Source organism: Ursus arctos, unplaced genomic scaffold (assembly GCF_023065955.2).
Source record: "Ursus arctos isolate Adak ecotype North America unplaced genomic scaffold, UrsArc2.0 scaffold_1, whole genome shotgun sequence".
Lineage (NCBI taxonomy): Eukaryota > Metazoa > Chordata > Mammalia > Carnivora > Ursidae > Ursus > Ursus arctos.
The window spans coordinates 56,876,667-56,889,165 of NW_026622763.1; the positions used below are offsets into that span (position 1 = coordinate 56,876,667).

The 12,499-nt window shown below is 41.7% G+C and overlaps 1 protein-coding gene across 15 annotated transcripts in view; it reads left to right on the forward strand.

Moving 5' to 3' along the window:
- OSBPL6 (oxysterol binding protein like 6) overlaps positions 1-12,499 on the forward strand; it is a 201,325-nt gene that overhangs the window by 127,240 nt on the left and 61,586 nt on the right. For all 15 annotated transcript variants that reach the window (XM_057318931.1, XM_057318937.1, XM_044381434.3 and 12 more), the window contains 2 exons: positions 5,831-5,923; positions 12,154-12,276. In XM_057318931.1, coding sequence (XP_057174914.1) covers positions 5,831-5,923; positions 12,154-12,276 — 216 coding nt within the window. The remainder of the gene's footprint in view (positions 1-5,830; positions 5,924-12,153; positions 12,277-12,499) is intronic.

Genomic DNA, 12,499 nt, shown 5'->3' on the forward strand with positions numbered 1-12,499 from the left:
ATAATTAACAGGTTTATGTAATCCTTTATTTAACCTGCTTATATAATATGTATAGCACCTTGAAGATATTTGGCATATGTTTCCACATCACCGTGAAAGAATATGATAATAGCCAATTGGTGAAGAAAAGAACACAAAAGTATAGCACAGATTATGATCTTAAAGGAAACCTTGTGAAATGGATTCATTTTTGTTACTGAAGGTGTTGCCACATTAGATTTGACCCAGCCATTAACTTTAAGTCTACGAAACAAGAGCCCTGTGATTAATCCACTGGATGTTTCACTTTTACAAGTTAAGTTCTTTAAATGTTTTCAAAAGCTCTATCCTATTGGAGCTGTGATTTTTTTTATAGTTCCAGTATGAAGCTAGAAGGCAGTTGTATGTCTAACCATGTGTCAATGATTGCTAAGGGTCTCTACAAACTAATCAGCACTCACTGAAAAACTCCAGAAATTTTTGACTGGCCACCGTGTGCAGGGTCTTGTGCTAAGGGTGGGTTGGCAGTAGAGGAGGTGGGATGCCAAGGTGAAGATGAGCTGGTCTTTACCTTCAATCTAACTAGAGTCCAAGGCTGAGTCTGGTGAAGTTTGAAAACTGTCTTCTTTTTATTCGCCGATATTGAAAATATAGCATTCAAGTATTTAGATATTTCATTACAAAGTGTGAATGCGTGGCTCAGTCACTTAAGTGTCTGATTCTTGATTTTGGCTCAGATCATGATCTCAGGGTTGTGAGATCAGGCCCCGCATTGGGCCCTGAGCTGGACGTGGAGCCTGCTTAAGATTCTCTCTCTGCCCCTGCCCCCCTTTAAAAAAGAACAAAAACAAACAAAACAAGGAATCAAAACAAATAATGAATGGTTATGTGTATGATTAAATAACCTCAGGGTTATGCTTTTGGCTTTAAACACCATCAGTGTGAAGGCAGTTCTTAAGGTAGTGGATAACTTTTTTAGGACTGGATAATAAATAGTTGAATAGACAGTAATAGGTTCTAATAATATGTAAGACCGCGCAAGTTTGCATAAGAGCCTTTGGCTCCTGCATTATCATTACGGAGTTTAAATGAAATAGCTTATTTTTTGAAGCTAGTTACATTTATAATAATGAGTATCACCTGGTAGTTTTAACAGTTATGCTTTCATTTTTTAGTAAAATATATACATACATTTGTGATAATAAAATATTCATTTATTTACAGTTTCTTAGTAAACTTTTTATGATTATCTGTGACTTGGCAAATGAACATTTGGAGCTTGTATTTTTCACTCAGCTTGAATGTGTGCTATATTGTACTATGTTTGAAATAAACGAACCTCTTTTCTTCTATAATATAAACTGTTTTGTAAAACCAGGTGGAAAAAAGCTAACATTGTGTTATTTGTCACAGATACTGCAGTAAGTATTTTGTAGACTCTTCATGGTTTGGTCCCTAAGCCTTTTGATTCACAAAATCCTGGCAACATTTTAAATATTCCCAGGTATCTATAGAGACAAAACTCATTTTTATCACACTTTAAATATCCTTAATTGATCTTCTATGTCTGTGGTTTGGTTTAGAAATCAGAGGTTTAGTTTCCTTCCTCTGGCTAAATTCCTGAGTTAATCCTTTATTTCCTGCTACATAGTTGCTAAGATCAAGTTTCTTTCCAAGTTTTGCTTTTCTTACCATTTGTCTGGGGCAGGGCAGGGGGTCGATGTGTGTATGTTCTGTTGCCCAGCAACCCTCAAGGATGAGGGTAGACGAGGGCCCTTAAAGAGATGCTTGAGCCAAATATATTTCACTGGACAATTTAGAGAAGTAAAAGCAGTAGCCAAATGGAACAGGTTTAAGATGCGGGTTTGCAAAAATTTGTTCAGCCTTATTTGGTCTTTGGTTCATGGGCTACCTTCTGAGAGTCACTGCTCCAGAAGCTGGGGGTGTGGAACGATGAGTGGGAGGTTTGACCTTTCCTTTTCTATTTTCTATGTTGTATTTTGAATCTTTTATAATGAGCATATATTAGCTTTGTCATTTTAAAGCATAAGAAAGAACATGAAATTTGGGAGGAGGGACGATTACCTCCCAGAAAAAGGTAATAATGTTTTTGTTTCAACAACAAAATTCTCATTTTAGTTTCTAATTATGTGATCTCAGAATACATCTAAATTTTAAATGTAGCTGTTATGTTTTGAATAGGATCCTATCCAAAGTGCCAACATGAGCAAACAAATAATGCAAGTTCTGGGTCCTTTGCTCCCTTCTTGTCTGTTAAAGATCTGAGCACATACCACCAGTTTTTACCTCCGTAAAATGGCTTTGCTTTTTCTTTTTTTAAGGTAAAATGAAAACAGTGGATAGAGTCTGACATATTTATTTGATAAAATATCATAGTTATAAATGGCACAATATAATTCAGTTTCCACTAACGTTTATTTAATATCACAATCATATATCTCACTTAACATTTACATTAAACTTGTAAGTTAGCTCTTACTATTCTCTCCTTTTCCTGAAGACAGGAAATAGATGTGGAGAGAAATTAAATTAACTAATAGCCCCAAACAAGTACTTAGTATGTGTCAGAACCCAAGTTCAGTTCTTGTTTCATCTGACTGTAGGCCAGCGGTTTTTCTCATTTTGCTCATTTCTCATCCTTTTAGCAGATCTAATGATTCCTGCCCAACAGTAGCAGTGTTCCTTTCTGGGGTGAAGACGGTGGGAGATTTTCCCTGGGGGGACCATCAGAATCTATGTGTGGGATGATATGTGTAGTTTGGAAAAGATGCCAGAGATAATTCAGCTTCCTTACCACCTGCCTTGACTGACACTCTCTGCACCACCCCACACTGTACCATGATGGTTCGATTTTAGTCTATTGACTTTAGAATAGAACTTCTTTCAGCTCTTCTATTTAATAACTGTAAAAAGGTTTTTTTCCCCTCCCACAAATTTACCAGACAGTTAATTTCATGGAATATTTCTGGGTTAGTGTATTTCCTTCTCCCAGAAATAAATTTTGCATTATGTGGGGTAAGGAAATTTTTTACCTTTTTTTTTCATTTTTTTTTTAAACATTTTATTTATTTATTTGACAGAGAGACAGCCAGCGAGAGAGAGAACACAAGCAGGGGGAGTGGGAGAGGAAGAAGCAGGCTCCCAGCCGAGGAGCCCGATGTGGGGCTCGATCCCAGGACTCTGGGATCACGCCATGAGCTGAAGGCAGATGCTTAACGACTGAGCCACCCAGTCGCCCCTTTTTTTCCATTTTTTTAAACCTAAATTCAATTAATTAACATATAGTGTATTACTAGTTTCAGAGGTAGAGGTCAGTGATTCATTAGCCTTATATAACACCCAGGGCTCATTATATCATGTGCCCTCCTTAATGCCCATCACCCAGTTACCCCACCGCCTCATCCCCCTCCCCTCCAGCAACCCTCAGCTTGTTTCCTATGATTAAGAGTCTCTTATGGTTTGTCTCCCTCTCTGATTTGGTCTTGTTTTATTTTTTCCTCCCTGCCCCTATACTCCTCTGTTTTGTTTCTTAAATTCCACATAGGAGTGAAATCATATGATAATTGTCTTTTTCTGATTGACTTATTTCACTTAGCATAATACCCTCTAGTTCCATCCATGTTGTTACAAATGGCAAGATTTCATTTTTTGATGGCTGAGTAATATTCCATTGTATACATACATACCACATTTTCTTTATCCATTCATCTGTCAATGGCATCTGGGCTCTTTCCATAGTTTGGCTATTGTGGACATTGCTGCTATCAACATTGGGGTGCAGGTGCCCCTTCGGATCACTACATTGTATCTTTGGGATAAATACCTAGTAGTACAATTCCTGGGTCATAGAGTAGCTCTATTTTCAACTTTTTGAGGAATCTCCACACTATTTTCCAGAGTGGCTGTACCATCTTGCATTTCCATCAACAGTGTAAGAGGGTTCCCCTTTCTCCAAAAATGCCTTTGCTTTTGACTATCGCACAAAAGGCACTGGCACACATATGAATACTCAGCTATGTTTATCATTTTTCTCTACTAATTTGGGTAAATCCGGGAATGGAAAGAGCAGAGTCGCAGTTAATACTTAATTTGTTCTTGGACACTATAGCTGTCAGATTAGGAATTCTTGCTAATCCCTGACCAACTTTATATTTGGCCCCAAAATATCTGTTCTTATTTCTTCTGTTTCCTCACAAATTGGAGAAATGGGAGCAATTCATAAACTTTTAACTATAATGATTCTCTTTCTAATAAATGACTTTAAAAATACATTTGGGTAGGATTTTAAAAATCTATGACTGGACCCTTTATTTTCAAGGTAAAAGAAATAACCAAAAGCTTAAAACTTACCAAGAAATTAGAATAATTTTCTCAGGTCAAAGTGTAATTTTCTTCTTGAAAAAGCAAATATTAATCTAATAGTTTTCCAGCAAGATATCAAAAAGAGAGTCCTCAATAAGTAAATGTAGTGCTTATCTTGTCTGTTGAACCAATGAAATGTTCTAACTAGAGTAAAAATGTTACATTTCATTTTCAGCCTATACCTAAATATTAACTCCATTGAGTTATTTCTTTGATGTCTTTCAAGTTTATTCCCCCACAGAAAATATTTAATTTTCCCCAAATATACAAGTAATACCTACTTATTACACTAAAAAATGAAAATATTAAGAAAAAGTTAAAAATCCCCTATAACCCTACCACCTTCCTGTAGCTACTGTTAGCATGCTGGAATATGTTTCGATTATATGTATAGCGTCATCATATTCTGCATACTCTTTATAGCCTGGTTTTTCAGTTGACAGAGCATCATGTGGGTAGTTTTTCCATGTCAATGAATATATATCCATATTGTCATTTCAGATCACTGCATGGAATCCCCTTATAAGTCATATGTATTAGTTATTTTTACTATAATAAAATAATAAACTATCTGTCCTTATATCTTTGTATACCAGTCTGATTTCCTTAGGGTAAAGATTTAGCTGTGGGATTGCTGGGTCAATGAGGCATGTTCTTCTTTTTCCAAAGACTTTGTAATAAAATGGCTCCTCTTTAGAAAGGTTATACCCAATTTATACTCCCTTTTCCCCAGCTGATCCATTCTTGAATCTGATGGTTTAAAAAAAATCATTATTATGTTGGTTTCATTTCTTTGAATACTTCTGAAGTTGAGGTTGAACATCTTTCCAAATGTTCTGCATGAGTTGCCTGTTCATGTACTTCGCCTATTTTTCTGTTGGAATGTTACTTACTGATGATCTGTGAGTGCTTTTTATAGTCTGTAGAACACATCTACTGTTCATTGTATCTGATGAATTGTTTTCTTTGTGCATTTAAAAATTATTACAAGATATTACAATTATAATTATTTCCTAAGGATTATAAGAAACTCTAGAGACTGAAGTGGTAATAGGGCTCTGGGTTTTTTTGATACAGACCTTCCTTTTTGTCTGTTGTCCTTGGAGAGGTAAGCAAATATTTTTATGTAAAGCTAATTGCCTAAGTGGTAGATATACATTCTCATAAAGTTATAAATATGTTGAGACGTGCTCTGTGGTTTTTGCAATCCGTGTGATCTCTGACCTTTCCTCCGAGCCTGAAAGCAGCACTGTGGCGGCGGGAGCCGAACCGCATATGCAGAAGAGGGGAAAACCAAATCCTGGCTGACATGTTTCTGACTGTTCCTGCTGCCTTTGGTCTCCCTCAGGAACTTGCCATTGTTCACATGGCTCACTGGTCTCACTGTGATCTCTGTGATCTCACCCCCAGGTCCATCGCATGAAAAATGGGTTGTCTAATCCTGGGCTGCATTTCCATCTATTTTCAGAGTATCCACGTACTGGAGAGGACTGCTTCCTCCAGCACCGAGCCCTCTGTCAGTCGGCAGTTGCTAGAACCAGAGCCGGTCCCCCTCTCCAAGGTCAGTGACGGGATGTGGTGTTTCTCAGATGGCGTGATGCCTGCTCTGGGACCAGCGGAACTGTAAACAGGTCTTCCACCTGACTCCCCTAAGGTAGCTGTGATTCCTCTTGTAGGCCTGCGCTGCCACATCTTTCTGCCCCCAATATGTAGGCTTTCTCTGCCCGGTGCAAGGGAGGAATGGAGGAAAGTATATTTTTCTGGGAATTGCAGGAGTACAAAGATCCAAACTACTCTTTAGTTTAAAGGAAGAGAAACTATTGTCATTCTCCTGTTGGAGACATGAGCAAATATTTCTGCGTCAAGCTAATAGAAAAAAAAAAAACCTGCAATACTAACAGCAACAGCTACCATGATTGCCTGTGCACTGTGTTCCAGGCATGGTGCCAGGTGCTTAAATACATGATCCCATTTAACAGAACCCTTGCTAACAGCACCATGCAGTGGAGGTATCTATTACGTTTACAAATATGGAAACCGAGAATTAAGAACTTGCTCGGGTTCTGAAAAAGCTGCTAAGTAGCAGGGCAGGGATTCAGACTTAGACTGTTTCAGTTCTACCCCACCCGCAGGTCCAATAGCACCTGCCTGGAGGGGCTGTTGGATAGTCAGTCCCAGGCTTCTCCTCCCATCTGGCTTTCCTCGCTGTGAGCTCCGAGAACACCGCAGACTACTGATGAAAACCTCTTCTGTTTAATGGAAGCCAGCGTTCCCTTCCTTCAGCCTTCTCTTTCTTGGACTGGGGAGACCTCTAAATTCATTTATGTCTCAAATGCAAAAAATCAGAAAGAAAATCCCTACCCCTTGCTCGAAACCCTGCAGTTTTTTTCAGCAGGCTGCCTCTCCTATGGAGAAACTCAGAAAATAGAATGCATGGGGATTTGGAATGCAAATATAAAAATAGCACTTTATTTCCCCAAAAAGACTTTGAAATATGTATCACTGATTCTTCCACTTTGCTTTTCCTACATTAAATAGAATCCTTTAAGGAAAGAACACATTTTATGGTATGGAATACATATGCTTGTACTCTTCATATTTGGAAGATATTGCAAGCTATAAAGTTTGTGTTATTGGACAGGAGTAGACTGCAAAACTAAGGAAAGGGGGTTATCAAACTTAAAAAACAAATTAGAGAGAAAGAGAAAATGATCTGACTTCTATTTGAATGGCAAACAGAGAGAATGCCAACTTGGTAACTACAACTAGTAATCTCTTTGAAAACATCAGTTCTCTCTTACCGGCAGCTATTGGAGAGAGACTCAAGAAACACTGGGGCAGTGGGAGAGGCCCCTAACATTTCCTGAGCACCTACTTTGTCCCAGGCATTGGATCAGCACAGATATTCTCTCACAGAATCAGCCTACTCGATGAAGTGACTACTGATGTTCTATCATTTTACTGATAAGGAAACTGGGAGACTTGGAGCATAAGTAAGTTAGTTGTCCAGAGTCAGGTAGCTGGGAGGTGTGTGCCGAAGACCAGGATGATGAGAGAGACAGGGTGAAAGGAGACCTCTGAGACTGACACGCAGAAACGGAAAGGAGAGTTGCTGGTATTAAAAACACAAATCAGGAGGAACCTCCTGGTTGGCAAACATCGGAGGCATTGGGGGATCGGTGCCGTTGCAGAGGGCACGGAAGCTCTACGCCCTGTGCCCTCTGCGTCTGTCCCACCCGGCTGTTCCCAGTTAGGTCCTGTAATAAACTGGCGATCTAGTAAGTACAGGAATAATAATAAAGAGCTAATACGCACAGGACTTGCTTGGTCCCCGTCTCCCACCCAGTGCATCTCTAGCGTCCTTGGCATCTCACGGTATACTCCGGCTACACCCGTCTGCACACAGTTCCCAACCCTGGCCGTGCTCTTTCTCTGCTCCACGGGGGCATGTCCGTTCCTTCTGGAATGCTCTCCTGCACCTAGCTAGAAGTCCGGCTCTTCTAAGTCAGGCCCACAGGAGCCCTTCTTCAGATGCTGCTCCTCACCTCCCTGCCCCGACCCACCGTCGGCCCCAGCCTCTCCCTGTGCTTAGGACATCTCTTACTTTATCTTACATTCTTTCTTCCATCAGGTCCTCTAGAAGGACAACTGGGAGTAGGGTGTGTGTGATTATGGAGGGAGAGCCCTCAGGACAAGGGTAAGAGAAGAGCTTAGGGCAGTGTGGTGCTGGCAAGATGGGGTTTGGGCTGGCGTCCCCCCTTGAGCCAGCTCCCAGGGTGAGCCCCGGAGCGTGAATTGTACCGCAGAGCTGCTCTCACCCCGAGGCAGGGACTTTCTGTTCCCTCGGCTGTTTGTACTCTTGCGTCCTTCAGTGGCTGAGAGTCTCGAGGGAGGGAGAGGCCGAGGTGTGGGTGCCCCAGCTGTGGAGGAGGGAGGTTCGTGCCCAGGCACGAAGGCCCCAGCTTCCGCAAGCAGTTCACGGCCGTGCGCAGGCAGCTGGCGCCTGGATCCACCGGCCTGACGCAGGCGGTGGCTCGGACGCCGACAGCGCCCACTTCCCATTGCTCCCCCGAGCTGTTGCCCGCCTGCACCCCGCTGTAGGACTCCTGCTCGTGCTGGGCTGGTTTCATATTAACAGATACCACCTCTCTCGGCGCCTCCTGAAATCGGAGGATCCCACCCATTCCAGACACCAAAGCATCTCACCATCCCCCAGTCCCTTTGAGAGAAGACGGACCCCCGGCACTGGTTGGGGGCGGAAGAACAGCGTGTGAAGCACCCATCGTCCTGACTCAGGCTTTGCTGGAATTCTTTGTTTGGTGTTTTCGCCTCCTGAGGCGTGTTCCCGGACCACCCGCCCTGCCCGCAGCCCTCGTGCCCCTAGAGCATACCCTTGAGAAAGGAAAGGCCTCAAAGGAACAGACTAGGGCTGTTATCAGATCACTTTCTGGTTTTAGTTGTTATCGTTAGATAAAAAGTGTATTTAAAATTTCTAGAATGACAAAAATGTTTGTATTATCTGACTCAAGTCCTGATTAAGTTTCTATTATAAGTAAACCAACAAAAATTGGAGACTTTAAAACAGAAAATTAGTATCCATTGAAATTACAAAAAAAATTCTTCAGTTTTCAGAAAGTGATTTTAACTTTCCTAAGGTAGACCTAGTCTGCTAAGCATGGAGGTGGATCGTATTGAGTGCTGAGATGGGCTGTTTTCATATCGTACACACCTTATTTATAAAATTATCATCGACATTTATCACTGAAATAGGGAGGGTGTTGTTCGCTCTGGATTTACCTTGTTGCCTCTGTCAGTTTGACAGCTTATTTAACGGTAAGAACTGTATTAGGATTCTTTTCAATTTCTTTTGGCTTTAGTAACATCAGATCAGAGCAAAAGGAGTTATTTGTTCGGAGCTACTGCATTTATGTTTAAGAAATACATTTTAATTTTTTGCCTTCTCTATCTTACCCTTTTTTTCCCTCCTCTGTAGTTAAACCAAGAAAAAAACTACTGTGATAGAAATCAGTAGCCATAGCGCCACAGGCATAAGCTGGTATTTTAGTCGGAGTTTAATTAGAAAAAAATCCAAAAAGCACTGTACTTTTTATTAAATATTTCCATTTTTACAAGTTATGCAGGGTATTCATATATATATGACTACACACACATACACACACCACACATCATATATGTATGTACACACACATCACATATGTGTACACATCACACACACAGAATAAATCAAAGATGAACACTAGCCTTCAGATAAGATCTAGCTGAAAATGAAAATGTTATTCTAGAAATGCTATCCGTGGATAGGGCTACTAAAAATAGAAATGTCATTAAATACAGCTGCTATCTAAGAACAGAGAAAGCTCTAATGAATATATTTACACATATACGGAGAGTTATTCTTTACTTGATTGTATCAAACTTTTTAAAATAAATCAGTAGAAATCCATCATTTTTATGAAAATTTTTATCTACTTTTCTGGTGATGGTAGAACCTAGTGTTTTCTCTGATTATTCTGTCATTCATAAGCAATGCTGACTTGTTGAGTTGCAGTTCAATATATTAAAATGGGAATACCAGAGCACCCCTCTCTGTGCTCCAGACCATAATGCCACCTGTACTTGTACAAAAAACATGGTATACAGCCTGAAATTGTCTCATCGGAAACATTTTTTTAAAAAATTATTTTATCTAGGGGCACCTGAGTGGCTCAGTCTGTTAAGCATCTGACTCATGAATTTGGCTCAGGTTATATCAGGGTCATGAGATCAAGCTCCACGTCAGGCTCCACGCTGGGCATGGAGCCTGTTTGGGATTCTGTCTCTCCGTTTCCCTTTGCTTCTTGCCCCAACTCACGCTCACTCGCTCTCTTAGAAAAAAGAAAAAGAAAAAAATTATCGAATTAACAGTTTTGACCAGCTTAGTCACGGTTCCTGACAATATTATCTTCAAATAGAAAATTACTTCTTGGGCTGTTTGTAAGAAGATACTTACAGATACTGTAATGGGTTCTTAATGTTGATGAATGGATAGCAGTAGGTGTGTTCCGTAAGGTAAATAGTTCATTCACTGGGGACCCCTCAGGGATGACCAAGTAGACAAAGAAATGACACTGGTCTCAGATTGGTGTTCCTCGTCCAGTAGGGGGCATTTAGAGTTGGGTTTGGGAGAACAGAGGCCCAGTGTTGGCTGAGAGGGCTTTTCATAAGCCAGGAGTATCACCTGGGCTTAGTGATGCTCCAATGAAGCAATGTTCAGCTGCATCTCCCGGAAACATAACTTACTGTGAAAAAACACAGCCCCGTTTATACATACTTGACCTTAAACATAGATTTCACTTGGCCATAGGGCAAGCAGCTTCTGGAATGGAAGGAGGGAAAAAGAAAAAGGGGAATGGAGGGTAAATACGTTAGCCTCAACCTTTCCGTCCCCGGGGGCAGCTTTAGTAACTGATGATGGCACCTGGGCCTCTGGGCCTTGTCAGAGCTTCGCGGGCCTTCAGTAGGCTCTGGGCAGCCACCACCTAGACCTTTGCACCCGCAAGTCCATCAGCCATTCCTGTTGAAGCCTCTGTTTGTGATTGAGGGATGATTCCTGATAGAATGTATCTCTTCAGAAGGCGATTTCCCCAGTGAGCTTGGGATGGGGCATTCTGCAGAGAGGCCTGCCCCCCTCTGTGGAGCTGCATCCAGCTTCCGGAAGCTGAGCCAGCAGAGCGGTTACCCCGAGAGGTTGTGCTTCCCTGTGCCGTGGGAGGGGTTGTAGCTGTTGCACGTGACCTTGTTGCTCGTGCCTCTACTGCTTCAGCGCGCCCCACGCCTGAGATCTAGAATACCAGTGTTTGCCTGGTCGGCAGGTACTTTGGAACTGCATAGGCCCGTAGGAATCACCTGGTCCGGTGATTTGAAAACCCGGGATGTTGCTAAGGGCCAGGTATCTAACATGGGGGCGGGCCCAAGGGGCACTGGTGCAGACTGAAGGCTTCTGGGCCCCCTTCCCTCTGGGCAGGCCCACTGCTGCCGGATCTTATAGACTTGAACAAAACTCTCGAAGCTCAGATTTTTTTACATCTGAGATCTTCTGACTTTTAAATGTTGACAACTCATTAAAAAATTTAGACATCATAGACACACAGAACGTGTCTTATAAAAGAAGAAACCATGATTTGGAGGGTGATCATGTAGCCTCTAGGATCCCAGATTTCTGGCCTTGAAGTACAGGGCTCCCAAGGGTGTGTGTTTCAAAGGATGTGTGTCTTCCAAAGCATGGACTTCTGGGTGATGTGTGGCAAGCAGGGCATGGCCTGTGCCTGTTCCACTCTGAAATGCATGCAGCCCGCAGCACCGCCGTTAGTGAAGTGGGTGATGGGCCACTCAGAACACCGAGGCCTTTCCATTTTACACAGAAGGCCAGCACTCCACCCTAATTGAACATTTGTCATCAAAACAGCCTTACTTTAAAACGTTAAAGTGCCTTGGTGCCCAGAGATGAACTGTCTGGAAAAATGCATTTTAAACCTTCTGAGTACATGCCATCAAAACTCCATTCTGCCCTGCAGTCCCCCCGCCAACCATCTCCGATGGTCTACCTGGAAACTCGTTTTAACTTCACTTATAAGCACAACGCTGTGTCGGGTGTTAGACTTGGCTCCAGAACGTGGTTCATACTTCTGATGTGTCCAGTGCTGCTTCAGAGCAGCTTCCACTTAGGAGTCCACTCTGACTGTGTCATCAAACACTGAAAACATGTGACTCGTTTTTCTTCTTTTCTCTCAGGAAGCTGACAGCTGGGAAATTATAGAAGGGCTGAAAATAGGCCAAACCAATGTCCAGAGACCAGACAAACATGAAGGCTTTATGCTGAAGAAAAGAAAATGGCCTTTAAAAGGCTGGCACAAGGTACCATTTTCATCGTATTCGTCTTCAGATCGTCTTCGTCATAGAGAGCCTCTTATCTGGTGTCATTAGGGGGAAATTGAGGAGTATGATTGCATGTATAAAACTAATTTTCACAGCCTTTTTTTTAACCGTATGGGCTTCAACCTATTATACCTATTTAAGCCTGAGATCTGTAGTACCTGTATTCAGGGAAACCGTATTTTACATGATATTTAAAGTCCAG